Genomic DNA, 24,883 nt, shown 5'->3' with positions numbered 1-24,883 from the left:
TGGGAGAGCCAACCCCACCTGGCCCGAGCCAAGCCCACCATCAAAGCTCCAAGACTCACTCCCCCTTCTGTACCATGAACACAGCTTTAATTGCCACGAGTGCTTGGACACAAGACAAACACAACCTGCCGGTACGTCCCAGCCCTAGCCCCTGCAGAGATGCCATTAGCAGACCGATGGCCACCTGGTCCGAGCTGCGCAGGCAGGGGCGCGACGTCGGCAGCACGTGGTGGCCGTGCTCCCCAGGCTGCACCGGGCCGGCTCTGCCTCGGCAGGACGGTGGGGAGAGCCGCATCCCTGCACGGCTGCAGGCTGTGTCTGGAGCATCTGCCTTCCACATCCATCCTGCGCCATACATTTAAAAATAAAACAATAAATAGCAAAAAAAATAGATATGTACATAAATAAAATAACCCTCTTCTCCATTTTTTCCTACAGGACGGTCCAGAGCCGCCCGCGGAGCTCAGCTGACGAGCATGGGGAGGAAGTGGGTAGAGAGGTGCTGCCGGCGCGTCTTGCCCCCTCGCTGCGGCCTGCCCTTGCTATTGAGCGAGAGGAACATGGGGCGGCCCCGGTGCCGCCAGCGCAGCGATGCGTAGGTGTTGTAGCCGTTCTCCTCGATGCGCTCCGTGAACTTGCAGTTGGGGCTGAACTCCTTCTGGCAGGAGAGGGAAGGGGGTGAGGGGCGGCTGCGCTCGGCCGGGGCCCATCGTCGCCCTGCTCCGGTGGGGTCGGAGCCCGAGAGCGGGGCAGGGCAGGACCCCGGCTCCTCCCCGGTCCCTGGAGGGCAGAGGGGCTCTGTGGGTGCCGTCCCCCGCTGGGGAGCCGGTCAGGGCACGGGAAACCAGGAGCCCGCTCCTGGGCACCGGTCCCGGCAGGTTTGGGACCCCCCGTTCCAGCTCTGCCCTGTGCCTCTGACCCCGGTCCGGTCCCTCCCGGGAGGCAGCGTCCGACCTACCGACCCGTAGAGCCTCCCCTGCTTGTTCATGGCCAGGTAGAAGCCGGTGTGCACCGCCCGGATGGCCACGACGCCGACACGCACCGATCGGATCTCGACGATGCCTACGGGACAGGGAAGCGCGGCAGTGAGCCGGGGAGGGACGGGTGACCTCCCCGAGGGGTCCTGCCCCGACGACGGGTCTGTGCCCACAAAGTGCCGCCCCACAGGGACAGTGCCGCTGACCCTCGCCCGGTGCCGAAGCAGCCGGAGGGACGGCGGGAATGAGGGCTGCAGCCTGAGCCGGGAGCGGGAGGGGGAACCTCTGATCAGGGGAGGATTTGATCTTTACTCCTCTCCTCCCCAGGCCCCAGCTGCTTCCCAGAAGCCGGGCTGCGTGGGAGCAATGCCAAGCACAACGTCCATTTGCCTGGAACAAATCTCTGCCCGGTGCTGACCGGGTTTATCCTCCCCTCATGGGCAGCTCTGCCCGTGCATCTGTCCCGAATGCACCTGCGGTGCCCTGGAGACCCGACCCGCCTCTCGCAGCACCCGGCCCCCCCGCGCACTCGGGGCACCGAGGCTGGCGTGGCCCTTGGAGGGGCAGAGTGTGCGCAGGGGGGGTGGCAGTGACAGCGCACAGCTGCGTTACGGTGGATGGAGGCACCTGGGCAGAGGGCTGCAGGGGCAGGAACACGGTATGGACGGTGCTGCCGACAGACATTGGTATCAATAGCCCAGCTGGCACGAGCGCGGACGCACAGCTCTGTGCTGGGCTCCGTGGGCAGGAGGGATGCGGCAGCACTGCAGGACATGGGGACGAACCCAGGAGGCGGCTGCAGCCGGGCTGCGAAGCCACAGCGGGGCCCGGCCATGGCTGGGCTGACGTGCGTGTGCCCAGCCACCGAGCTCCCAGCACAGCCGCTAATGGGAAAGGCATGCGGTCGGACCAGCAGCTCTGACAGGGGAAACACCCAGAGCATCATCAGGGCCTCTGGATTCCTGCACTGCCTTGCGCCTGCCAATGCCCGGCCAGCCCGGAGTGCCGAGGCCAGCCCTGCTGCCCGCCGGGCACACACATGGTGCTGGGGGAAGGGGAGAAGGAATCTCCAGTGGGCAGAGATGCAGGCAGGGCAGCGGGCAGGGTGTGAGCCACAGCAGGAGCTGCCCATGGGTGCTGCTGCCCGGGGCTGCCCTGGCCGGCCGGGGTAGGAGGATGTGCAGAGGCTTTGGCTGGCGGCGGCACGCATGGTGTGGGGGGCTGCAGCCCCTGGGCAGGGGCTTTCACCAGGCATTGACACCCCGGCTGAGCCGGCATTCCCTGGGCATCACCTGCCTGGGGGCACTCGTGCCCTTGCCAGAAGCGGACAGGGTGGATATGGCACCCGGGCAGCGTGAGGGCTCCCGAGCATTTGGCTCCTTGGGGGCCATGTGTAAGAGGGGATTTTCAGCCCAACTGCCTCGGTGCTGCTGCCAGCACCCAGGGCCCGGCCCAGTGAAGCCGTTGACAAGCGGCAGCCATGGGGAAGGGCTGAGCAAATGCCTGCGAATCTATCCCACTTGATCACCGTCTGGAGCTGCTGCTATTTATAACATAAAACTTCTGCTTTTCTAAAAATACCCCCCCCGTTGCTGTTCCCGGCGCCCTGGCCGGCTCTGCCATGGTTTGCTCACAGGTGCCCGGCCAGTGCCTGGCTCTGCAGGGGGGGATGGGTCCCTGCAGGCATGGGGCAGCAGCCCAGGGCCGTGCAGCAGCCGGGAGGCAGCTCCCAGTGCTCCCAGTCTCACACCCTCTGCCCCAGCGGGGTCCCAGGGAGGCTGGGGTAGGTGCAGGGGTCAAGGCAGGGGAAGCCCTGGGAGAGCCCCTGCCACCCCGCAGCCGCTGGCAGGGCTGGTCCAGCAGCTGCCGCGAAGGCTGAGGAGCAGAGCCCGAGCCCAGCCCAAGCGCAGGTTATCTGCCGCACCGATAACCAGAGCGAGCCCCGTGCGACAGCCTGGAGCCGCTCCACCTGCCAGGCCCCATTGCCACACGGCCGAGGGAATGTGTCTTGGGGTGCTTGGCACTGGCAGCGCGCCCAGTCAGGACTCCTGACAGCCTCTGACACCACAAGAGGGTTCCCTGCGCTGGGCTGGGCTCTTTTGTCCTGTGGCCAGCTGGGTGATGTCCTCCTGCGCTGGCCAGGAGACAGGACAGCCCCCGCTGCCACCAGGACACGGGGTGGGGGATGCTGCTCCCATCCACAGCATCCTTCCCACCCCAAGCCCCAGTGCCCTGCCAGGGCCCCCCGGGGATGCTCGGGCATTCCCCCTTCCCAAGGCCCCCAGCATCCCCACCCTGTCCAGCCACTGTCCTGCCAGCCTGGTGCCCCCTCCCACTCACAGGGTGCGGGGACCCAGCACTTGAAATGGGCCGATACCACAGGTGCCGTAGCTGGGCTCGCAGCCCTGACCCTTCTTGCAGCCGTACTGTGGGTGCCATGTCCCCTCAGGACTCACGGCACCATCACCTGGAGGGCGCCTGGGTGGGAGCAGGCGGCCACGGAGCCGAGGCAGGATCCCGGTGCCGGGAGCAGCCTCTCCGCTGGCGCGGGGACCCTGGTGCTGGCCTCCGCAGCTACCTCTTCCCACCGCCGCACGCAGACGCTCCCGAGGGCTGCAGGGTGGAGCAGACGCAGCCCCAGCCCCAGGGGAAGGCCTAATCCTGCCTCCTTGTTCCCAAGCTCCAGATCGCAGCACAGCCTGGGCAGCATTGACATCCCACAGCGTTCGCCCTCTCTGCTCCCCCCCCAGGATGCGCTGCCTGGCCTCATGAGCCCCCCGGGCCCCTCTGCAGGAGCAGCCCGTGGGGAGGCTGCAGCGAGTCCCTCCCTCTGCACACTGTGGCGGGGGCTGCCAGCTGTGCCCACCTGGGTCCCTGCGCAACGGGTGTCCCTGCGGTCCACACGTGCCCTCAGACTGTGCTGAGCCCCGACCCGCTCTGCAGGCAGTGGATGCTCTGCGGTCCCCTCCAACGGGGCTGCTCTGCTCTCCTGTGCCAGCCTCACTGATGCTCGGTTCTGAGACCAGCATTGCCCAGAAGCTTCCTCTGTCCCTCCTCCTCCTCCTCCTCCTCAGCCTTTATCCTCCCCAGCATGTTTAAAGGGAACGATCAGATCCCCTCCAGTGCTGAATGAAGATAACCTGAAACGCAGGGCAGGGGAGGCAGCCCCCCTGTCTGCACTGGCAGTACGAAATGGGATGAGGGACCCCCCCGGGTCACCCCAGGCACTGGGCAGAGCTGGCAAAGTGACACCGGGTCCCCGGCCAGAGCACGCTAGTGTCCGCACACCTCTCATCGCTCCCTCAGTGCGGTGGGCAGAGAAACCCCGGGAAAGGGGCTCCCGGGGGCAAGGGCAGCAGGAACCGTTCGTGCTCGAGCGAGCTGCGTGCACCGGCCAGCCGTCTGCGGGACAGTGGGGACAGAGGGGACAGCGGGGGCAGCAGGGCAGCGGGGGCAGCAGGGCAGCAGGGACAGTGGGGACAGCAGGGCAGCAGGGCAGCAGGGACAGCGGGGACAAGAGTGGACAGCGGGGACCTGCGGCTCCCGCACGGCCGGAGGAAAGGCTTTGGCAGAGGTTTTTGCTGGGCGGGAGGAGCTGCGGGCGCTCCCCGGGCCGGGCACAGCGGAGTCCCGGGGGTCCCGCCGCCCTCCCGGGGCGCCTCCGTCCAGCCTTCGCCCCCCACCGCCCCCCGCCCTGCCCTCTGGCCCGTGCCCGGCCCCGGCAGCGCCCGCCTCCGCCGCAGCCCCGGCGGGATCGGGCTCTCGCCCCCCGTGGGTGGGAGGGCGGCGGGACACCGCGCGGCCGCGGGGAGCGGCCCCGGGCCCCGGCTCTCCCCGGCCCCGGCCCCGGCCCCGGCCCCACTCACTGCCCGGCCGCTCCCTCCAGCGCGTCCCCTCCACGCCGCCGCCGCCGTCGATGCGGAGGAAGAAGCGGGTGGCGGAGAAGAGCCGCCGCCAGCGCACGTCGCCTTCCAGGTGGTCGTAGCTGCGGGGGGGCCGCCGGCCGCCCCAGGCGGCGCTGCCCGCCCCCGGTCCCGGTCCCGGTCCCGGTCCCGGCCCCGGCCCCGGTCCCGGTCCCGGCCCCGGACCCAGCCCCGCCAGCACGGCGAGCGCCCCGGCGAGGCAGGCGGCGAGGGCGGCGGGGCCGCCGCGCCTCATGGCGGCGGGCGGCGGGCGGGCGGCGGGGCGCGGCGGGGCGGCGGGCGACGGGCCATGGCCGCGGCGGCGGCGACGACCGGCCCCGACGGCGCGGGCGGCCCGAGCGCGGGGCGAGCCGGCGGGAGGGGCGGGGCGGGGCGGGGGCCGCGGCGGCCAATGGGCGGGGCGGGGCGGGGCCGCGGGGCGGGCCCTCCCATTCATAAATCGGCGCCCCGACGGCTGCCCCAGATTCCCGTCCCTCGCTGGGCGTCCGCTTGGGGGGACCGCACGCTCCGGTCCCCACCGGCTCCCGCGTCGGGCGGGCGGTCAGGGGCACGGACCGGACCGGACCGGACCGGGCCGGGCCCCTCGGGCAGGGTAGGGGGGGGAGAGGCTTGTGGGGGCGCGGGGCTGCCGTGGTCCCCGGGCCCGGGGGTGGTGTCCGTCTGCGGTCTGGCCCAAGGCGTGCGGGGCTCGGGAGGGGCGCGGGGCAGCGCCGTGCTCCCCGCCGTGCTCGCCCGATCAGCTCCCGTCCCGTCCCGTCGGGGCCGGCGCGGCCGCCAGGCGGCGCGCAGGGCGCGGCCGCGCTGTACCATGGGAGTTGTAGTCCGGCGCGGCGGAACTACCGCTCCCGGCGTGCACCGCGCGGCGCCTGCGCCCTGGGAGGGGGGAGCGCGGCGCGGCATGGCGGCGTAGCGCGGCGGCATGTCGCTGCTGCGGCTGCGGGCGGCGCTGCTGGGCCCGGCCCGGCTGCGGGGCGCCGGTGAGGGACCGGGACCGGGACCGGGGCCGGGGGCCGGAGCCGGAGCAGAGGGGTCCCTGGGGCCCTGCCTTTAAGCCGCCGGGCTGGAGCTGGGGCTGTGGGGTCTCGGAGGCCTGACGGCGATCGTGGGGAGGGAGCTGGGGCTGTGGGGTTCCTGTGGTCCTGAGCATACCCCCCCCACAGGACTGGAGCTGGGGACCGTGGGGGTCCGTGGTGTCCCGAACCCTTCGCTGGGGCAGAGCTGGGGGCTCGGAGGGTCGTTTTGGGTCATGAGTCCCGCCCAGGGATAGAGATGGGGACTGTGGGTGTCCTGGGGCATTGGCGTTCTCTGAGAGTAGAAGTGGGGGTCTCTGGGGTCCTGTCCCTGCTGTGGGATAGACTCTGCCTACTCTGGGGGTTTTGGGGGTCCCGTCACCCTGTGCAACAGCGCTGGGGTTTGTGGGGTCCCTGGGGTCGTGTTCCCTCCAAGAGCTTAGAACCAAGGGGGGGCGGGGGTGTCCCTGTCCCAGAGCTGCCCCCCCCCCCCCGCCCTCCTGTGGCACTGCTGCTGAGGCTGCTGGGACCTGCAAGCTGAGCTGCTCGCTCCCTCCCCTGTGCGCCCTCCCTGCTGCCCAGCTGGGGCCCAGCCATGGCCTGGGGCAGGGCTGTGTGGCAGTGAGCACCGTAAGGCGTGCAGCTTCCTCTCACCTCCCAGTCTTTGTGTCTGTCTGCTGCAGGGATCCCATGGAGTGTTCTCAGGAACTACTCCTCTGCCAGCGCCAAGGAGAAGGCGAGGAGAAATGCCATCTGCGAGAGGATGGAGCTGCTGGAAGGTGAGTCGGGGAGGGCTGGGAGGGCTGCAGGGGTTTCCCTTGTTCGGTGTCCTGGGAGGTTTTCTAGGAGTCTTCCCATTCTATGTAGCCATAAAGAAGTTATTTGGGACTGGAAATACCTGTAGACTGGGGAAGGATGTGGGGCTTCCCATGGACTTGCTGGCCTCCCTGAGCAAGTTCTGTCCTGTCTTAACGACCTGGAGGCCCACCCTACCCACAGGGAGCATTGAGGTGGTGTAAAACACAGGGTGGTCCTCAGGAACTGTAGAGGAGTCCCTCCAGGGCATGTGAGGGCCCTGCCGACTGACCTGGAACATGCTCTGGCTTTGGGCTCTCTGCCCAGGTGAGCTGAGGGCATGAGGTCCTTGGAGAGAGGCCCAGTGAAGTGACCAGGCAGCAGGTTAGACAAGTGTGAGCTGGTGCTTTTTCCATTGCAGTGACATTCTTGGGTTCCTTGGGATGACAGGGTGGATCCCAGAAAGACAGCGGTCAAAACAGCTGATTGCTGGGAGGAGGGCTGGCCAAGGAGGGAAGAAGTCCTTGTGCGGACCCTCTTTTCTTGAGTGTGTTCCCGGGCACTCCCAGAGGTGAGGCCCTGGGGTAGGATACAACCTTCTGCTGTGCCTTACATCCCTTCACCTCTCCCCGGCTGTGTGTTTCCTGGCAGTGCTGAAAGCTCGGGTGAAGCAGCTCCAAGCCAGTAATGTCCCAGAGATGACGGTCAACAAAGTGGAGCTGGCCCCGCTGGGGAATGACAAGTACCAGGATCTGCTGCAGAAAGTGGTTGCTCCTGGCCCCGCAGGGGAGCAGCCCGCTCCCAGGGGAAGGGGTGAGAGCCCGGCCAGGCCCAGCAACTGGGTTGAGAAGTCGAAGAAGGAGATGTACATTCGGCAGCTGAAGGTGGAGCGGAAATTATCCATTGCTGCCTCCCGGCTGGCTCTGGAGGGCCAGGCCAAGGCCAAACCCAAACGAAAGGATAAGGCGAAGGCCAAAGCTAAAGCCAAGAAGAGACTGAAGAGGCCGAAGGCTAAAGTAGCTGCTGCCCAGAGCCAGAGCCACACTGGCTCCCACAACGTCTGTGCCCACAGCAAGCCCAGGGTGGTAGCAGTGAAGGAGGCTGCAAAGGCACAGAGGCCTCAGAGGGTGCTGGAGAACAAGGACAGCAGCCAGCACAAGGTCCTGCAGCAGACCATCCAGTCCAACCTTGAATGCTTCTTGTTCTTGCAGCAGCCAGAGGAGGCCGAGAGGTTCCTTCTCTTGTACCACAGGTCCCCTGTGAAGAGAAGACTTTTGAATGTCAATGCATACAACATCGTGATGCGTATCTGGGCAAGAAAGGTACCAAGGGGCTGCTGCCCTGCTCTGGCTGCCAGGTTTTCTGGGTGGCCGAGGGGGAGAGGGAGGCTGGCTCAGGAGGAAGATCCTCATGCTTGTAGAAGCAGTGGTCGCAGTTTTATCTGTGTTTGTCACATCTGCCTTCAGCAAGTGTTCAAGGAGGGCTTGGCTTCTGCTGAGAGGGATGGAGCTGATATAAGGCCACTGATCCCTGTGAGGTGGCTTTGAGGGGAAGAAGGGGATGGGGCAGGATAGACGGTGGCTAAAGCTGAACAGGAGCAGAGGGGCGTGAAGCTGTGATTTGGGGCTGCTCGTGTCTGTGTCCGCAGCCCCCTTCCCTTCTCATCCGCAGGGCTGCTTGCAGCGCATCAACCGGCTGTTTTCCATGCTGGAATCCGTCGGCCTCCAGCCCAGCCTGGACTCCTATGCGGCAGCGCTGGAGTGCATGGGCCGGAACCAGTCGTGCACCAATGCCATCCAGAGGTAATGCACTTCACTGGCCACAGGGTGCCGCTGACCCCGGCCAGCATCTCCACAGCCTGACGATTTGCTGCGCTGGGAGAACTGGGAGCTCTCTCTGGGGAAGACATGTGCTGGCCCGGGTTCGGGAAGACCTGTCGCTGCTGCGTGCACATCTAGATGCTCTGACCCACTTCTCGTGGTCAGATTTAGGGGCAGGCAGTGCTCCCACAGTGGTCCCTCCTTGCCACCCCCAGCTGCTAGGGAGTTTGTCCAAGATCTTGCAGGGAAAGGAGATGTAGGAGGCGAGAACAACCTTGCTTCTGGACAGAGCTGTGTCTGCTTCTCACAGAGCAGCTCCCTGGGCTGGGAGCAGCCTCTTGGTTCTGCATCCATCCTGGGCATCTCTCTCCCGCTGGCCCCTCCATCACTGCCCAGTAGGAATGGCTCCTCCATTTGTTTTTACACCACCTCCATGGCATTTGCCCTTCCTGGTAGGCTCAGCCAAACAGCTGTTTTTTACAGGGTGCCAGCTCTGGAGGAGTGTGGACAGGAGATTCAGGTGGATTTCGTGGAGCATAATGGGCAGAATAAGCGTCAGACCCAAAGCAAGGAGCTGAAGAAGCCCTGTGAGATCCTGTCAGGCTGGGTCTAGGGCAGTGCTTGGGTCTGGTAGCACAACCCGCTGCCTTGCCAGAGGATGGAGAGAGTTTTCTGGTGATCTGTTAACGCTGCACAAACACCCTTGGGTGCTTCAAGGTTTTATCACTGGTCTTCTGTGTCCCTTGGTGGGTGAGCAAGTTCTAGATGCCTCTGAATGAATGTCTTCCAGTCAGCTGATTCAGAAGTGACTGGCATTGACTTTCCTGCCTGGGTGTGTGGGTGTTGCATCAATACAGCAGTACACCTGTAGGGCTGTCTATAGTCAGATGTTTATAGCACACCTGCACAGATTTGTCACCCCCAAGCCTTGCCAGGGCATGTGTGTTTTTCCCCCCAACTGTTCCTGTTTGCTGGTGCTGTGTGTGTGGGTACAAGCTCTCATTTCCCTTCTGCTCCTAAACATGCTCTCCCAGTTGGACACAGCAGTGCTGAGCTTGTGCTGGGAGCATGCGAGATGGAGGTTGTTTCTCGTTCTGCTCACAGACTGTGGGGTTGCTTTGGGGGCGTAAGGTGGGAGTTGCTTGTTTTAACTGGGCTGCTGTGGGGTGGTTTTTGGGGAGCGTGGCTCTGCAGAGATGTAGAGCTGTTCCTCACCGAAGCTCCTGCCTGCTCCCCAATGTACCAAAATGCAGCTGGGGTGCACGCAGCAGCAGGATTCACAGTGTGTTGCCATTGTGGCTCAGGGCATTGTTTGTAACCTCGTGGGCTCTTGATGCTTTCCCAAAGCTGCGAGGGGCTCCCTCCTGCCTGTTTAGCTTTCTGTGGCTGATGGGGGCCTGGGCTGGGGCCTGGCTAGTGCTGCTGTCACCCGGGTCTGCTTGTCTTCCCTCCAGTGTCACCCGGTGCAGGCCAGGCCAGTTGGCCGGGGAGGCTCTGGGCTCCACTGTGCCCCGAATCCTGGCTCCAGCCCAGCAGAGCCAGGAGGATGGAGTCCCGCAGCATCCTCTGTGGGCCTGGGGAGTGGGAGATGGTGCTGTGTGCAGGGGATTCAGGTCTCTGGCAGTGATGGGAGCTGCAGGGAAGAGAGCTGCCTCCCAGGCACTGCGGCCACTCCTGCTGCTCAGGCTGTTTCTTCTGCAGCTGCCCCCAGGCTCGGTGCATGAACTGCAGTCCCCTGCCCCTTTGCCCAAGCTATGACCAGTCCCATGGGTTCCTTTCTGCTGGCTCAGGCTGGAGGGGAGAGCAGGGTTATTTGAGGGTGAAGGAACCTGCATCTTTTTGCTCACTCTCACAATGGCAGTGGAGCTCAGTCCCCCCACCCGGGTGTGAAGGTGAAAGTCGCCTGCTCAGCAGAGGTGTGGACTGGAGGGTGGATAATTGATCGCTGTAACCTGAGGCGGGTGACCTTGTCAGGACAGGCTGTGATCTGGAGGCAACCCCCACCCCAGCAGCTCCTGCAGCCCCGAGCTGGCTCCTGGCTGTATGCAGAGGGCAGGGGGAGCTCCCTTCTTCCCGCAGGACAGCGTCTTGCTGCCAGGCTGCCCGACAGTCGTGCTTTTGGTGGACTGAGGCATCTGCCTGCCTTCTGTGGGTTTCCCAGTTATGCCCATTTCTGCACCATTCTTCTGCCATCTGGGGTTGGGCAGACATCGGCTCGGTCAGGCACAAGTTGCTGCAAGGCTTTCAGCAGTTGCTGCATGGAGCATGCTTTGAGGAGCACGCAGGAGAAGGGAAGAGGCATCCCAGAGCAAGTGCATGGGGCACATCCCTCTGCCCAGGCCTGTCAGAGCCTTTCCAATAAGCGTGAGAGGTTGCACCCGCCTGCAGCTGCCCTGGCATGAAGGGTGGTACAGAGGAAAGCTGCTGGGAACCACCTGGCATGGGGAGGCCCCACCAGTCCTCCTGGAACGGCCTGGAGCTGTGTATCATCTCCTGCCCTGTGCTCAGAGCTAATTCTTGGTGGGTGCCAGCCCCCAAGGCCTGCTTTGGGAGAGGGTTTTGCTTTTGTGGATGCCAGGAATTGGGGAGGGATGGCTCTTTGTCCTGTGATGTGTCTCACGTGGGTCCAGGTGATGCTGTTGAGGGCACAAGTGAGGAAGGAAAAGCCTGATACAGTCAAGGCTCTTGGATCCTCAAAAGGGGGCACCCTCATCTGTCTCCTCCATGCTTAGTCTTCTGTTTAAAAACTTTGTTCCCTGTCTCATTATGTGCTGATTTCTGTACAACTTACATAGTCCCCTGTGAAAGGTTAAGCCTGTCTTATCTACCCCTCTTCAGATGTATGCAGCAGCTGGAGAATGATGGCTTCCATGTGGATGAGCTCTTCCAAAAGTGCCTGTTTGAGGAAGATGAGAAGGAGAAGGTGCTGAGGGCCATCAGGATTGTCCAGCCCAACTACCAGCTGCCCCCTCCACCTAGCCCACAGACCTGCAAGTCTTCTCTGCTCCGGGACTTCTACTCCAAAGTAAGCTCCAGAGCTCAGGCATGTCTCTGCAGCTTGGGGAGGTGTTGGAGCTGGCCAAATTGTGTTCACAGGTGTTCTCAGGTCCAGCCCAGGACTGTAATATGGGAAGAACTCTTTAGCCCTATAGCTGCTCAGTAGCCCATGCAAATAATCAGATGAATAGCCTTACCAGCAGCCTTACAGAGGAACAGAGAAGTCGAGGGCTGGCGGGGGGCTGAAGATGACCTTCATGCACTGGAGGAGGTGCTTGGGGGGATGCTTGACCATGATACAGGAACAGAGCAGCCTCTGGAGAGGCCTCTTACTCCAGACTCCTTGGGGTTTGCCAGCCAGAGACTTATACACATGTTTCTTGCAGGGAGGCTGGGAGAACGAGCATGTCTTCTCTTCCTCTGGCTTTTGGCACTTATTGCCTCACTCTTGTTGCAGGAGAAGATGGTGTCATACCCCAAGCTGGATTTCTCTGTGCAGGAGTTGCAGGAGTGCTTTCAGCAGCAGCTGGAGATGGAGCTGAACAACACCATAACTATCGAGTCAGTGGAGTCAACCAAACCTCTGACCCCGCAAGCCATTAAAGCGGTAAAGCTTGGAGTCTGGGGGCTGCATGTCTGGAGGGAAGGCAGTTCAGCCCTCAGGACCAGTGGGAGAGAGGCAGGGATCGGGGGCCTAAAAAGGAGGGCAGCTCCCTGGTGACACAGTCTCACCACGGCATTACTGTCTTGCTTCCATTTCTGTGTAGCGCAAACTGCTGGCCACCCTTCGTTCCCAGTGGCATGACTCCATCCTCCAGGCCCTGCAGAAGTCGAAGCACAGCATGTCCAAGCTCAAGACAGCGTCGGGGTACAACATTCTCTACCCCTATCTGTGCCTGCTGCCGGGTGAGGAGTACGTGGGCATCATGCTGCAGGTAGGACCCTGCCCTGCCTTTGCAGAGCTACAGGAACAGGGCCTCCTGGACGGCCATAGGGCTGCCACAAAGCACTGATGTCTCACTTGGGCCAGCAGAATCAGAACATGAGCCTCAAAGTTGGCCCAGGTTGTTAGGTGCAGGCTCTGTCTGCTCCCTGTGCTGAGCAGCCAGAGAAGCCCCTTTTCTGTCCTGGCCATGTTTCCGTCCTCGTCATCTGCTCAGCATCATGGGAATCAGCATCTTTTTATGCTCCCCGCACAGGGGCTTTAAGACCCACTTTGTCTCTCTGCTCCGTCTTTCTGTTCCTCCCTCCTTAAGACCCACTTTGCCTTTCCCTTTCTCAGATCCTCAACACCCTCTCTCCACAAGGAGAATCCCTGGCTGTGTTGGCCAGGGAGCTGGGCTCCAAAGTCTACAACAGATACATCACCTGGAGAAAGCTGCGCAGCCGCCAGCTGGAGAAGGTGCAGGAGATCTATGAGGACTACATCCATCTGCTGGCAAAGGACAGCCAGGTGGGTATGCCTGGGATAGGGGGGTCCTGGGGCCTGAAGGTTACAGAGCAGCAGAGCTGCTGGAGACAGGGCAAGGCAGTTTGTCTGTCCACCTCCTTGCAAGCGCAAGGTCTGGGTTCTGGAAACCTGCTGCTGCAGAGGCCACCAGAACCAGTAAGGGCCCTTGGCAAACCCCCTGCCCCATGGCAACAGGCAGGTCGATTCTGGCATAGCCTTGGGTATTTCTGAGCTAGAAGGTTTTAAATTGGCAGAGTTGATCCCTTGGAGCCAGGCATCCCATGCAGGAGAGCTCTGGGGCTTGAGAAGGTGTGCTCTGCAGGGCAGGATGGGAGGGGAGGAAGGGGCCAAGGCCACCGAACTGGGCAGCTTGCGGGCTGGATGAGCAGGTCGTTCCCACAGCTGTGTGCACATGGCATGGTGGGGGAGGTAGATCGGCAGTCTGGGAAGGAGGGTCGGGATGGTGTGCGGACAGGGTGTCAGCACAGGGATGTGGTGAGAGGAAGGGCTTTGCAGCACCGCTGTCCTGGCCTGCAGCAGAAGCAGGTTTTTGCTGTGGGCTTGCCCCAGCCACGTCAGCAGTCCTTCCTGAAATACCCCTGTCAGGGAGGACCTCACAGGGACACAGAGACAGGAGGGTCCTTCTCAGAGCCATGTTCCAGGTACATAGATCCCCTCCAGCAAACCCCCTGGGAGCAGCGTGGCTGGCCCCTCCAGCTGACCCGATTTTCTCCTTCCACCTCCCAGCCTGACGAGTATTTGCCACGGGAATATTGGGAGAAGCTGGTGGCAGAAGCAGGCTTTGGGCCTTCCCTGAACTTGAAGGACTGCAGCTGGCCGTACATGCTCATCATGCGCCTGGGCATGCATATGCTGGAACTCCTGGTGCATGCTGTCAAGGTGCCCAGGAATGCCCTCAATCCTCACCTGGAGCACAAGCTTATCCCTGTCCTCTACCACGTCTACTCCTTCCACAGCAGCTGGCAGGTGAGCCTTGTCCTTGGGGCTCTGGGACTGTGCAGGTCACCTCTTCATCGGAACCGGGCCTTTGCAAGGCCCTTTTCCCCTCCCTGCTGCCTTTCCTGCTCAGGGACACTTTGAGGAGTGTCTGGTTCTGTGCGGACAGTGTCCTTACTTGGCATGACCATTATGTAATGGCTGACTGACCACATGCTCTTCCAGACTCCAGCCCTAATCCTCTACTGCTGACCTTCACCTCTCTGATTCTCCTCTCCAGGTTGGGCTGATAAAGCCCCATCCCATCTTCTCCCAGATTGTGTCAGACGCTGCAGAGACCTTGCTGACCTTTAACTCCTCTGCCATGCCTATGCTGTGCCCCCCGGTACCATGGACCTCCCCCCACTTTGGTGCCTTTGTCCTGAATGACACCAAGTTGATGCGCTTTGTGGATGGGGCCATCCAGCACCAGCTGCTCCTGGAGCACTGTCCTCCGGTGAACCTTCACCCCGTGCTGGATGCCCTGAACCAGCTGGGCAACTGCGCCTGGAAGATTAACCAGCCAGTGCTGGATATCATCATCTCAATCTTCAATGACAAAGGCAATGAGAAGCTGGACATCCCACCGCCCATCTCCGAGGCCCCCAGGCCTCCTGCCACTCTCAGCAATTCCTCTACTGGGAGCAAGTCCCAGAAGCATGAGTTGTTGCTGTACAAGAAGAAGACAGCTGAAATGCACAGCTTGCGCATGGATGCACTCTATAAGCTCTCCATCGCCAACTATGTCAGGGACAAGGTGTTCTGGTTTCCTCACAACATGGACTTCCGAGGCAGGACTTACCCTTGCCCACCTTATTTTAACCACCTCGGTAACGATGTCACCCGGGCCATCCTGCTTTTCGCAGAGGGAAAGCCACTGGGGCCCAAGGGCCTTGACTGGCTGAAGATCCACCTCATTAACCTTACGGGGCTGAAGAAGAGAAACACCTTGCAGGAGCGGCTGGAGTACGCCAATGAAATCATGGAGGAGATCCTGGACTCAGCTGACCACCCGCTCACGGTACGTGGTGAACAGCTGGCAGGGCTCTGCTTGCTCTTGGGATGGAGTGGTGGGACCCTGAACCACAGGGGAATAGCGTGGGCTCTGGGAGCCTGCAGCTAGCCCCAGGCAAGTTGGGAGGTTCCCCTTCAATGACCGAACTGGAAAGCGGTGAAGTTCGCCTGTGTGGGCATCCAAGCAGGAATTGTTCAAACATGCTAAGGAAAAAAAGGATCAGTGCCATCTTTAATTTCAGAGGACACTTAATCATTCTTCTCATTTAGCATAGCTTCTAGAAAGTAAAATAAAAAGGAAATCAGATCAATGTTGAAACAAAAACATTTTGAAGGATAACACTTTGAGAGGAAAAAGGGAAACAAAGCATTGCAGAGTTTCCTAAATAACACATTTCTATCTGAAAACACAATGAAATATTAGGGAATTGGAGGCACGGTGGGAGGAGGTGCCTTGCCCAGTATATCCCAGGAGCACAAGGGCTCCTGCCTTTGCTTTGGGGTGCCATAAGAGCACTGCCTGCTCCTACCAGCATGTGCTTTCCTGTTCCCAGGGCAGGAAGTGGTGGATGAACACTGATGAGCCCTGGCAAGCCTTGGCATGCTGTATGGAAATCGCCAAAGCCTCGAGGTCCCCGGATCCAGCAGCCTACATCTCTCATTTCCCAGTTCACCAGGTAGGAGCCCAACAGATCCGCGTGGCCCGTGTAGCTGAGCGGCGGGGAGGAAAACAGGCAGGGCAGAAGCATCCAGGTCTCTAACACTTCATTTACCACACCATGTGGCCAGGCTTTCTTAAGAATGGGAGTGCAGACTACGGGCATCTTGGCTTGAGAACTCCAGTAATTTGCTGCTGTATGCAGGCATTAATAAGCCAGTACAGTCAAGTGCTGCTTTGCTTCCTTTGGCTGGAGCAGAGCCTGTCTGGGAGAGCGCCATCAGCTGCCTGCAGGGTAAGAGCTGGGCCAGTCTTACCTTCTCCAGCTGTGGGATCAGGACTGGAAGTCAGCCTGACCCCGGCTGGCTGGGATGTGGTGTGGTGCACGACAGCACGTGCCTGTCTCAAGTGCTCAGGGCTGTGCTGAGGCTTTGGGGGCCTTTGCTCCACTCCCATTCTGAGGCTGAAGCCAAGCAGCTCTGCAGGAGCAAAAGATGGGAGGTCTGGACCTCTGAAGAAGGGCAGGGGGACAGAGCTGATCTGTCCCCTGCGTTCAGTGATGTGGCTGTCACCGTGTGCCCTGTCCCTGCTTGGTCCCAAACATGCCCACACTCTGAATGGGGCAACTGCAGTTGCTCACGTGCTGCTCAGCTCTCTGAAGGCATGTGTCCTTCCCGGCCGGAGAGATGAGGCAGGCAGCTGCTCCTGTTAGCTGGTGCTCAGCCCTTTCTCCCTGCCGCGTCCCAGCAGATCTGCAGCGCTCTCTGCAGCCGCTGCCCAGCCAGCTATCTGTCTGCACTGATAAATACCCTTGCTGCATAGGAGACAATGATTAATTGTTTTCCTGGTGAGAGGGGTTTGCTCATTTATCTCATTAGAAGATCAGATGGCCATAACGAAGTGGGGGGGAGAGGGGAGAACAGGAGTGTATTCTGGTCTGGAATATGTATGAGACAGTCTAAACTGGTATTGTTATGACAACAAAAGATCAAGAGAGCTGTTGGGGGTGTGTGGAGGGTGCCATTAATGAAATTCAAGCAAGGACATCTTCTGGAGGGCACCCGAGTCTCTTTCCACCTGAGTCATCAGCGCTTGGTTAATAGAGGCAGCTCTTCTGCCGTGGCAGGGCTGCTAGAGCGCTGTCAGTTTTCGGCTCTGCAACTTGCTGCACTGCAGGGTGTGGAGAAGAGGGGGAGAAGAGAGGTGTCTTGATCCTGCCGGCAGCTGCAGGCTCCCTTTGACCAGGCAGAGCCCAAGCACAGGGACGGTCCAAAGCAGCAGCGCATCTTCTGTGAGAAGCGTTTCCGCTGGTGCTGGTTGGGGAACAGCAGGACCTTCCCACACCATCATTCAGGTCCTGCCTGTCTCATCCAAGCTGATCTTGGTCCCAGGAGGGCTGTCAGGGCAGCTGCTGTGACAGATCGGTCAGCGTGCGTCTGTAACTGCAGCTTTGGGAAAGGCTGGGTCAGAGCTGGTTTCTGTCAGAAGGATGTTTTCATCAGCCACAGAGCAGAGGCAGCACAGCTAGCTGGAGCCTTGGAGTCAGCTGTGGCTTGCTGAGTGATCTTCAGCTTGGCCTGCCTCTTCCTGCCTCTGATCCCGCTCCTGGGTTTTCTGAGGTTGTTTTGACTGCCAGCTCTTGGGGCTTCTTTTAGCATCCCAAACAGATTTGTTGTTTTCCAAATTTTCTGGTTTTCACTGTTTCCACAGAGCTCTGATGTCTTTGAAAATTCATGGAGGGGGCAGTGCGATGTGAGGCTTTCTTTTTTTAAACTTCATAGGCAGCAGTAGTTAGTGATGAGACCCAGATAGGAAAACTGGCCAGAAGGAAAATGGAAACCAGTGTGGCCCTGGGCACTGCTGGAATATCAGCTGCAAACCTATCTGAAGAGAGGGGGGGAAAATGGCAATAACCTTCTGAGCCAAGTGTATCTGTGGTGTTGAGTGGGGGCGGATGAGCAGGGCTCCATCCACACACTAACACCTTGTTTCCACCTTGCTGTCTTCCCACACGCAGGACGGCTCTTGCAATGGTCTGCAGCACTACGCGGCTCTTGGCCGGGACCTTATTGGCGCCATCTCCGTCAATCTGATGCCTTGCAATGTCCCCCAGGATGTCTACAGTGCGGTGGCCCAGCAGGTAAGGCACAGCAGGGACACAGGGAGGTGTCCTCTTGGACCCACCTCCACCTCTTGCCACTGTGTTGCACAGGGTCACTCCAGCTCCCAAGGAGAAAGGTCAAGATAAGACCAGTGTACAGAGGGCTGGGAAAGCATGAGCTGGTCAGAGGCAGAGAGTCTCTCCCTCCCCAAATGGGAACCACTGCAGCAGCTGCAGTGGAGATCTGTCCTGACAGAGGTAGCTATGCAAAATCCACTGGGATTTCTGCTGTCCTCACTTCTGAATGAAGTCTGGGAGAAGTAAGGTAGAGAGGTGGAAGAGAGCAGAGTGTGTTCCTCATCTCTTGGTCACAGCTGGCTGGCCTGCAGGTTATGGGATTTTCTTCATTTGAGCAGGGTAGGAGAGAAGGGGGAGAGATTCAGCCTTTGGCGCTGCTGCTACGTCTTCGGTTTTCTTGGCAAGACATGATGTGAAATGAGCCTACTGTGAAGGGTGCTGAGATCTACCAGACCCACTCAACTGGCATTGAACCCCTGGCTTTCCCTTCTCGGTCTCAGCATGTTTTGTCCAGGCAGCACCACGCAAGAGGGTGGGAGGAGCACATAGAGGGTGTGTGGTTTGCTCAGAGTTATCATTGGGGATGGCAGAGGCAGGAGAACCTGCGTCCTGAGCCACAGTCCTAGTGCTGTGTCCTTGTGATGTCCGGCACCACCCAGCTGCCAAGTGACACTGCTCTGCTGAGGCAGCAGTGGAAGGCTCTGCAGGCACGGTTATCTGTGAGATGCGGATACCTCTTGATTCCTTCAGGAGATGATCTCTGTTAACCAGGCTGGTGAAGGTGGGCTGCAGGGTTTCTGATGGGAGTTCAGGCCAGGCAGTGCACAGCTGGGAGGGTCTCATGTGGCCCCCCTGACTCTCGCCCAGCCATGGAAGGGGCTTGGGCCAGCATTGCTCACAGTGGAGCTGACCTCCTGGGGTGCTCTCCTCCTCAGGTTGAGGAGTTTCGGAAGAAGGATGCTGAACAGGGGGTGAAGATTGCCCAGGTGCTGCAAGGGTTCATCAGCCGCAAGGTGGTGAAGCAGACGGTGATGACAGTGGTGTACGGTGTCACACGCTACGGCGGGCGGCTGCAGATGGAGAAGCGTCTCAAGGAGATTGATGAGTTCCCTGAGGTAGCATGCCTGCCTCAGCCTCCCCCAGCATTGTTTTCCTCAGCTCTCAGTCCCTGCTGGGAGAAGTACTTGCACTGCCCTTCCTGTGGGTTTCCTTCCTGCCTTGCTCTCTCCTTAATCCCCCAAATCTCAGCTAGCAGAGGGATGTGCAGGACTGAGCCCCCCATGCCTGTGCCAGGCTTGTCCAGCCTGCAGGAGAGTTGTCTGCCAGCACTTGTGGGTGGGAAGGGATTCTTCAGGTGGGGCTCTCCTCATCCTTCCTGGACCCAGTTTGGTGGCATGACAGCCTCAGCTGGTGTTTCAGGTGCAAAACAAGGTTTGTGGCTGTGCTCTTCCCTCTGGAAGTGGCCCTTGTCTCTAGCAGAGTTCTTGGAGGCTTGTTCCTCCTGATGCCCGTTTTTTGTTCTGTGACCCCACTGTAAGACAGTCCTTGCTGAGTGGATGATTTGCCGGCACGTTGGTGGTGTGAGAGTTTCTGCTGTGTGTTATGTTCCTGGGGCAGATGAGGCAGCGAGAGCCTCCTGTTCGTCCAGGGACATTACACGGAGATCAGCCTGTTCTTGGACAAGGAGCCGTCTGAAATGCTGATCTCAGCCTCTCTCCATCACAACTCTCAGCCAGCTGTCTGCAACAGCACAAGACTTAACACAGTCTGTGATGGAGGCAATTTTGAGGCACCAGGGAGCAGGGAGATGGTCTTCTAGCTTACCCTAGGTCCCATCACTTTGCTCCATATCTTTTGCTGCCCCTTTGCCTGACCCCTTGCTCTGCCTCTGGTCTGTGCAGGAATACTTGTGGGAAGCATCTCACTACCTCGTAAAGCAGGTGTTCAATGGCATCAAGGAGATGTTCTCAGCTACTCGAGATATCCAGGTAAGGTGTCTGTTGCCTTTTATCTCTCTCTGCCTTTTCTTCTTGCTGGCCCACCCATACATAGACATGGGGAGAGATGGTTCTTCTGGGTCCTGACCCAGAGAAGATCCTCCAGTCCCAGCCCAGAGGTGTGGGATTGTGCCTGGTACAGGGCCAAACTCCCCTTAAGTGCTGGACTGTCACAGTCAGCGGCAGGAGTCAGGGTCGCCTGTGCTGGGAGGGGATGGGGTCTCCCAGCTGCCCATACTAACTCCAGCCGCTTTCTTCCCTGCTTTCCTCTGCTAAAGAACTGGCTGACAGAGAGCGCCAAGCTCATTGCCCAGTCAGGACAGACGGTGGAATGGGTCACGCCGCTGGGTCTCCCCATCGTGCAGCCCTACTATCGGTCCAAGTCCACTGTGGTAAGTATCTGGTGTGCAGGACTCATCTACCCTTCCCTCCGCCACGGTGGGAAGCAGGGAAAGGACAACCAGGCTTTGAGGCAGCAAGCTAAAAGCCTGCCAGGTTGGCATCACCTGTGGGTGAGCCTGCAGAGCAGGTAGGATTTGTGCATACAGGCACATCCTCCAGCCTCGTTGCTCCCTGCAGAGACTGGAGCGTGTGGGTGGGCTGGTGAGGAAGCTCTGCTGCTCCCATCCCACACAGGCAGCTGGGGCACGGGCCCATTCCCTGCACCGAGGAGCCTTCCTCGGGGCTCGCGTGATTCAGTCTCGCTGCTCTCGCCTCCCACGTGCTGCTGCACTGACTCACATCTCCCCAGCCTGTCTCGTCCTCACAGCCACTCACCTCCAGGAGCCCTTCTCTTAGCCCTTGCAGGGGTGAATCAGCGTGTCACTGGGAAGGGGTGAAGGATGCCTGCCAGCATCCTTGGGGGGGGAAGCAGGCAAGGTGTTGCTGAGAAGCTGCGGCTGCCATGGTGGCTGGGATGCCCTGGAAAGGTCCCTGCCCAGGCTCCTTGTTGCAGCCGGGGACGTTTCCTGCAGAGCAGAGTAGCTCTTGGTCGGCGCAATCCCCTCTCCAGAATTACGGGCCAGTGCTGAGCGCCTTGTGCTGGCTGGGCAGTGCAGGGTGACAGCTGATGCCCTTTCTCTCTCCCTGCAGCTGAATTGCAGCATGCAGAACTTGAGTGTGAAAAGCTCCAACAGCAACCAGTAAGTATGAAACCATGGTCTTTACTGAGCCCCTGCTGTCCCCAGCCTGTGCTTTGGGGACAAAGCCTTCCCATCAGTGGAACCTGCCAATGAGTGCTAAAGCTCCTGGTATTTCCCTGAGCTGCAGAAAGCCAGCCGCAGGAGCCCTTCCAGGGCTGCCCCCATCAACCCCAGGTCTCAGCTGGCACTGGCTCTGTGCTAGCTTTCTCATCTTTGGCCCTGGAAGTGCCCCAGCTCCTCCTGTCTCCCACTCTGTGCTGCAGGAAGCCTGATACAGTGAAGCAGAAGAACGCCTTCCCACCCAACTTCATCCACTCCCTGGACTCCACACACATGATGCTCACAGCTCTGCACTGCCTCAGGTAAGGAGCGGGCAGCCAGGGCTCTTCCCTGGCTCTGGGACTCAGTCTCTGCTGGGAGAGTGTCACCAGGGCAAGGCATGCAATGTGGGAAAGAGGTTTCCCTGGTGCGTGGGTGTTCGGGGTTTCTGGCAGAGAAGGGATGAGAGGAGGCAGCAGAGCAGGGACAGGGAGATCATGGGGTTAGCCACGTCTCTCTGAAGATCTGCAGGGAGTCCCCTTCCTTGCATGGTCCCTGCTTATGTCCCAGCAAGAGGGTCAACATGGGGTAGGGAACGTCGCAGAGAGGGGGCTCTCGGCACTCTCTCATGGCACCTTCTGCTGCCTCCCAGGCAGGGTATGACCTTCGTCTCAGTCCACGATTGCTACTGGACTCACGCGCTCACCGTGGACATTATGAACCAGGTAAAAGTGTCCTCCTGGGTCCCATGTGAGCAGGGATCTTGCTGATCTGTCCTCTGGGCACTTGCCAGCCCTTGCCTCCCCTGGGCTTTGCTCCACAGGCTGATTTATTCACCTAGGCAAGGTGAACCTGGGGTGCTTGCTGGTGGTTGCAGCTGATTTCCTGGTGCCATAGCCCCATCTCCTCCCAGCCTTCACAGAGTGTGTCTGGGAGAATCTGTGCCTGTAAAGCAGCACTAAACACAGTGCCTAGCAGAGTTGGTGTCCCTGTCCTGCCCTGGGCTCTTTCCCCCGGAGTGCTGCAAGGGCTGTTGTACAGTGGATTGATAAATGGAGCCTCTGCTTCCCACCTCTCCAGGCTGATTGCCTTCACCCTTGTCTGGCAGCCCCCCCTTCCCACTCTTGCCTGCTGCTTTTCCTCTCCCTCACTCTGACCTGTCTTGGCTGAGAAAGCACTGAGGGGAAGGACGGGAAAACACCTGTTAACCTGCAACTCACCATTGCTCCCTGGATCAGATCTGTCGGCAGCAATTTGTGGCTCTGCACAGCGAGAAGATCCTGCAGGATCTGTCCAAGTTCATGCTGAAGAAGTACTGCAGGTATTCCTCACCTGTTGGCAAACCCCCACCATGCTCCTTCCTACCCGCACCGATTCCCTCTCCCGGGGGTGGTTGTGCCCAGATGCTCACAGGTTGTGTCATCTGCCTGGGGGTTGCCCTGGAGGGAAGTTGTGCTTCCTTCTTGACTGACGCCCAAATTGCCTTAGATCTCGGTGTGAAAAACAAGGTGTCTGCATCCTTTTGCTACAGAACTGAAGTAGGATTTGGTGCTTGAATTGTTCGGTGGGCCTGGGGTGGGTCGTAATGTCTGTGCCTTGGGCTCCTCACAGTCAGGAGCAGTGAAGACACACGTTGGGTTGGCCCAATGAGTGGCCCTCAGTTACCACCGCAGAGCCAGACAGCACAGACCAACCCAATCCTGGGCAGGGTCTGTAGATGCCTCAGCACCTGCCTAGGGCTGCTGTGGGTAAGGGCTGAGCTCCTGCTCCTGCTGCAGGGTATGTAAGGTGTTTTGGAAGAGCTGAATCCTGTTGTCAGGGGCTTGCACTGGGGAGGAGAGGAGGGTGCACCTTCTCCCAGAGCTCCCATGCTGATTTGCTTTCCTTCTTGTTCATCCAGGTCCGGCAGAGAGACTAGAGCCCCCTGGCAGAAGAAACTGATGGAGCAGCTGTCAAATGTCCCCAAGACAGGTAGGAGCACAGGACAGGAACTGCAAAGCTAAGGAGCAGTTTGGAGACAAGGGGAGTGAGATGGGGAGTGGCCCCCGAAATCACCAAGCTCATGTGGTGTCTGAAGTTGGACATAGTGAGGGTCTGGCCAGCTGTGCTAAAGCTATCCCCTAAGATCAGGTTTTCCTGCCTGTGCTGGACTGCAGACCTATGGGGCAGTGCCTTAAGACATTCCCCTGCAAGCAGTCCCTGCCTTCCCCAGAGCTGAGCCCCTGGGATTTTCCCCAGGTTGACCCAGCTCATCCCGTCTCCAGTCTTGTTGTTCCTCTCCCATCTGTTTCCAACCACGAGGCATTTGCCTGGAGATGGGAGTGAGGCACTCAGCATGGTAATTGCCAGGATCTAGATGATATACATGCAATGGGATTAAGGCAATTAGTTTAACTCCTTCTAATCTCTCGGCCCTGCCTCTGCCAGACCATCTGGCTAACCTTTGTTCTGCCTTTGCAAAGCTGAACAGGCCAGTGCTCTGCTGCTGCTGAGCAGCCACTGTGGTCAGCCCCAGAGGCAGCCCAATCCAGTGGTAGGGATGGTTCATACCCTGAGGTCGTGTGCTCCTCTCTTCCTCCCCTGCCTTGCTGCTGTTATGCTCTTCTGTCTTATTCTTCCTACCACTGTCCCAGATAAATTTGGAGGGACATCAGTTCCTGGAAGAGCTCTAAGATCCCTGCTGTCTTGACCCATCCTGCATCATGGCCTGAGCTGAAGTAGTTTTCTGCAGGAAGCTGAAGCAGGGCTTGGGGCAGCTTCTTTCCCAGTTGTCCCTTCTCCACCCTGCCCTGACCCTGCTCTCCTCTGACCTCTCCTCTCCCTCACTTCCCCCAGGCAAATTCAACCTGAAGAAGGTGATGGATTCCACCTATTTCTTCAGCTGAGCCCTAGCAGCCAGCAGGGCCCCTGACTACCTCTGGACTGCCAGCTGCCTCAGAGGCTGCGGTAGGCACTGGCCCATGAGGCTCCTCTGTCCTGCGTCTCATGGGGAAAGTGGGTATGGCTGCCAGCCCAGCAAAAGATACCTGCCCAACATAGATGCTGGGGCAAACTGCGACCCTGCAAGGAGCGCAGGAGCAGCCACGAGGGGTCAGTGGGGGACAGGGTGTCTGCACTGTTTGCTGTTACTGCCTGCGTCCCAGGCAAGGGGCGAGGTCTGCATCTCTCTGGTGTGGGGTCGAAGGGGCGATAGTACTGTACACTGTGCCTGCCCCTGCTGTGAGCTCCAGAGCTTGCCTGGCTAGCGCCTGTCCTGGGGTGCCATCCCTCTCCGACAGTGGAGTCAGACCTCCTGGAGTGTTAGGCCCCTGCCTGGAGGGGCTGGCAGCTGGCCGTGGCTCCAGCAGGAGCCTCCTGCCCCGCTCTTGGCCACGGGGTAGGTGCTGCTCTCTATGCCCTGCTCTGGCTGCTGGGCACTATCACCGCTCTCCCGTAGCGCAGCCTCTGTGGCTCCTGACTTTCATTTCCAGGGATCGGTTTCACTTCTGCTCACTGGGTCTCAGGCAGGGAAAACCACTAACACGGGGGTGAAGGTGTATGATACTGTAAATAAAATGGTTTTTTTGAAATACTAGATGGGAACTGTGTCCTTCTTGGCACCTTTGCCTGAAGTTTGCAGGGTGCCTGGGCTCTTGCCTCATCTTCCTGGGGCTGCTTGGGAGGTGGGACTGATGTCTCCCCAGACTGCAGCTGTTTTGCTGACTGGTTGGGCTTCAGTTATTCACAGAGGTGTCACACTCTGGAAATGCTTTTGTAACAGAAACAGAGACAAAACTTCCATGCAGCACAGACTGGCTGGTGCAGCTGCAGTGAGAGCAGGGTTCTCACAGGGGCTAACTGCAGCTACCTGGCCCTTGCATTTCTAGCCAGGAGCCTCCTGTCTCAC

The 24,883-nt window shown here is 59.9% G+C and overlaps 2 protein-coding genes across 2 annotated transcripts; one reads left to right on the top strand and one right to left on the bottom strand.

The window, feature by feature from the left end:
* Window positions 1–140: 140 nt before the first annotated feature.
* On the bottom strand, window positions 141–5,821 carry FGF22 (fibroblast growth factor 22). Its single transcript, XM_052801606.1, has 4 exons — window positions 5,400–5,821; window positions 4,844–5,130; window positions 959–1,062; window positions 141–658 (listed from the first exon to the last, which is right to left on the bottom strand). Exons 1-4 carry the CDS (start codon window positions 5,819–5,821, stop codon window positions 464–466), a joined length of 1,008 nt encoding a protein of 335 aa, XP_052657566.1. The 3' UTR covers window positions 141–463.
* On the top strand, window positions 5,771–24,571 carry POLRMT (RNA polymerase mitochondrial). Its single transcript, XM_052801412.1, has 21 exons — window positions 5,771–5,877; window positions 6,594–6,689; window positions 7,357–8,027; window positions 8,377–8,507; window positions 11,364–11,550; window positions 11,980–12,129; window positions 12,290–12,457; window positions 12,805–12,975; window positions 13,720–13,959; window positions 14,210–14,989; window positions 15,537–15,659; window positions 17,658–17,780; window positions 18,755–18,934; window positions 19,721–19,807; window positions 20,095–20,208; window positions 20,909–20,958; window positions 21,222–21,320; window positions 21,650–21,722; window positions 22,236–22,318; window positions 22,898–22,968; window positions 23,833–24,571. Exons 1-21 carry the CDS (start codon window positions 5,820–5,822, stop codon window positions 23,880–23,882), a joined length of 3,705 nt encoding a protein of 1,234 aa, XP_052657372.1. The 5' UTR covers window positions 5,771–5,819; the 3' UTR covers window positions 23,883–24,571.
* The last annotated feature ends 312 nt before the right edge of the window (window positions 24,572–24,883 follow it).

The sequence above is a fragment of the Harpia harpyja genome, chromosome 11, assembly GCF_026419915.1.
Source record: "Harpia harpyja isolate bHarHar1 chromosome 11, bHarHar1 primary haplotype, whole genome shotgun sequence".
NCBI lineage: Eukaryota > Metazoa > Chordata > Aves > Accipitriformes > Accipitridae > Harpia > Harpia harpyja.
This window is presented reverse-complemented; position numbering and strand designations above follow the sequence as displayed.

Excerpts from the sequence above, each read along its gene's own strand:
- POLRMT (XM_052801412.1), top strand. The coding sequence starts at position 5,820 with ATGTCGCTGCTGCGGCTGCGGGCGGCGCTGCTGGGCCCGGCCCGGCTG. Across the intron at positions 13,960-14,209 it reads CCTTCCACAGCAGCTGGCAG|GTTGGGCTGATAAAGCCCCA; the intron begins GTGAGCCTTGTC and ends TCTCCTCTCCAG. Across the intron at positions 19,808-20,094 it reads CAGCTACTCGAGATATCCAG|AACTGGCTGACAGAGAGCGC; the intron begins GTAAGGTGTCTG and ends CCTCTGCTAAAG.
- FGF22 (XM_052801606.1), bottom strand. The coding sequence starts at position 5,821 with ATGCCGCCGCGCTACGCCGCCATGCCGCGCCGCGCTCCCCCCTCCCAG. Across the intron at positions 1,063-4,843 it reads CTGGAGGGAGCGGCCGGGCA|GCATCGTCGAGATCCGATCG; the intron begins GTGAGTGGGGCC and ends CCTGTCCCGTAG. Across the intron at positions 659-958 it reads AGGGGAGGCTCTACGGGTCG|AAGGAGTTCAGCCCCAACTG; the intron begins GTAGGTCGGACG and ends CTCTCCTGCCAG.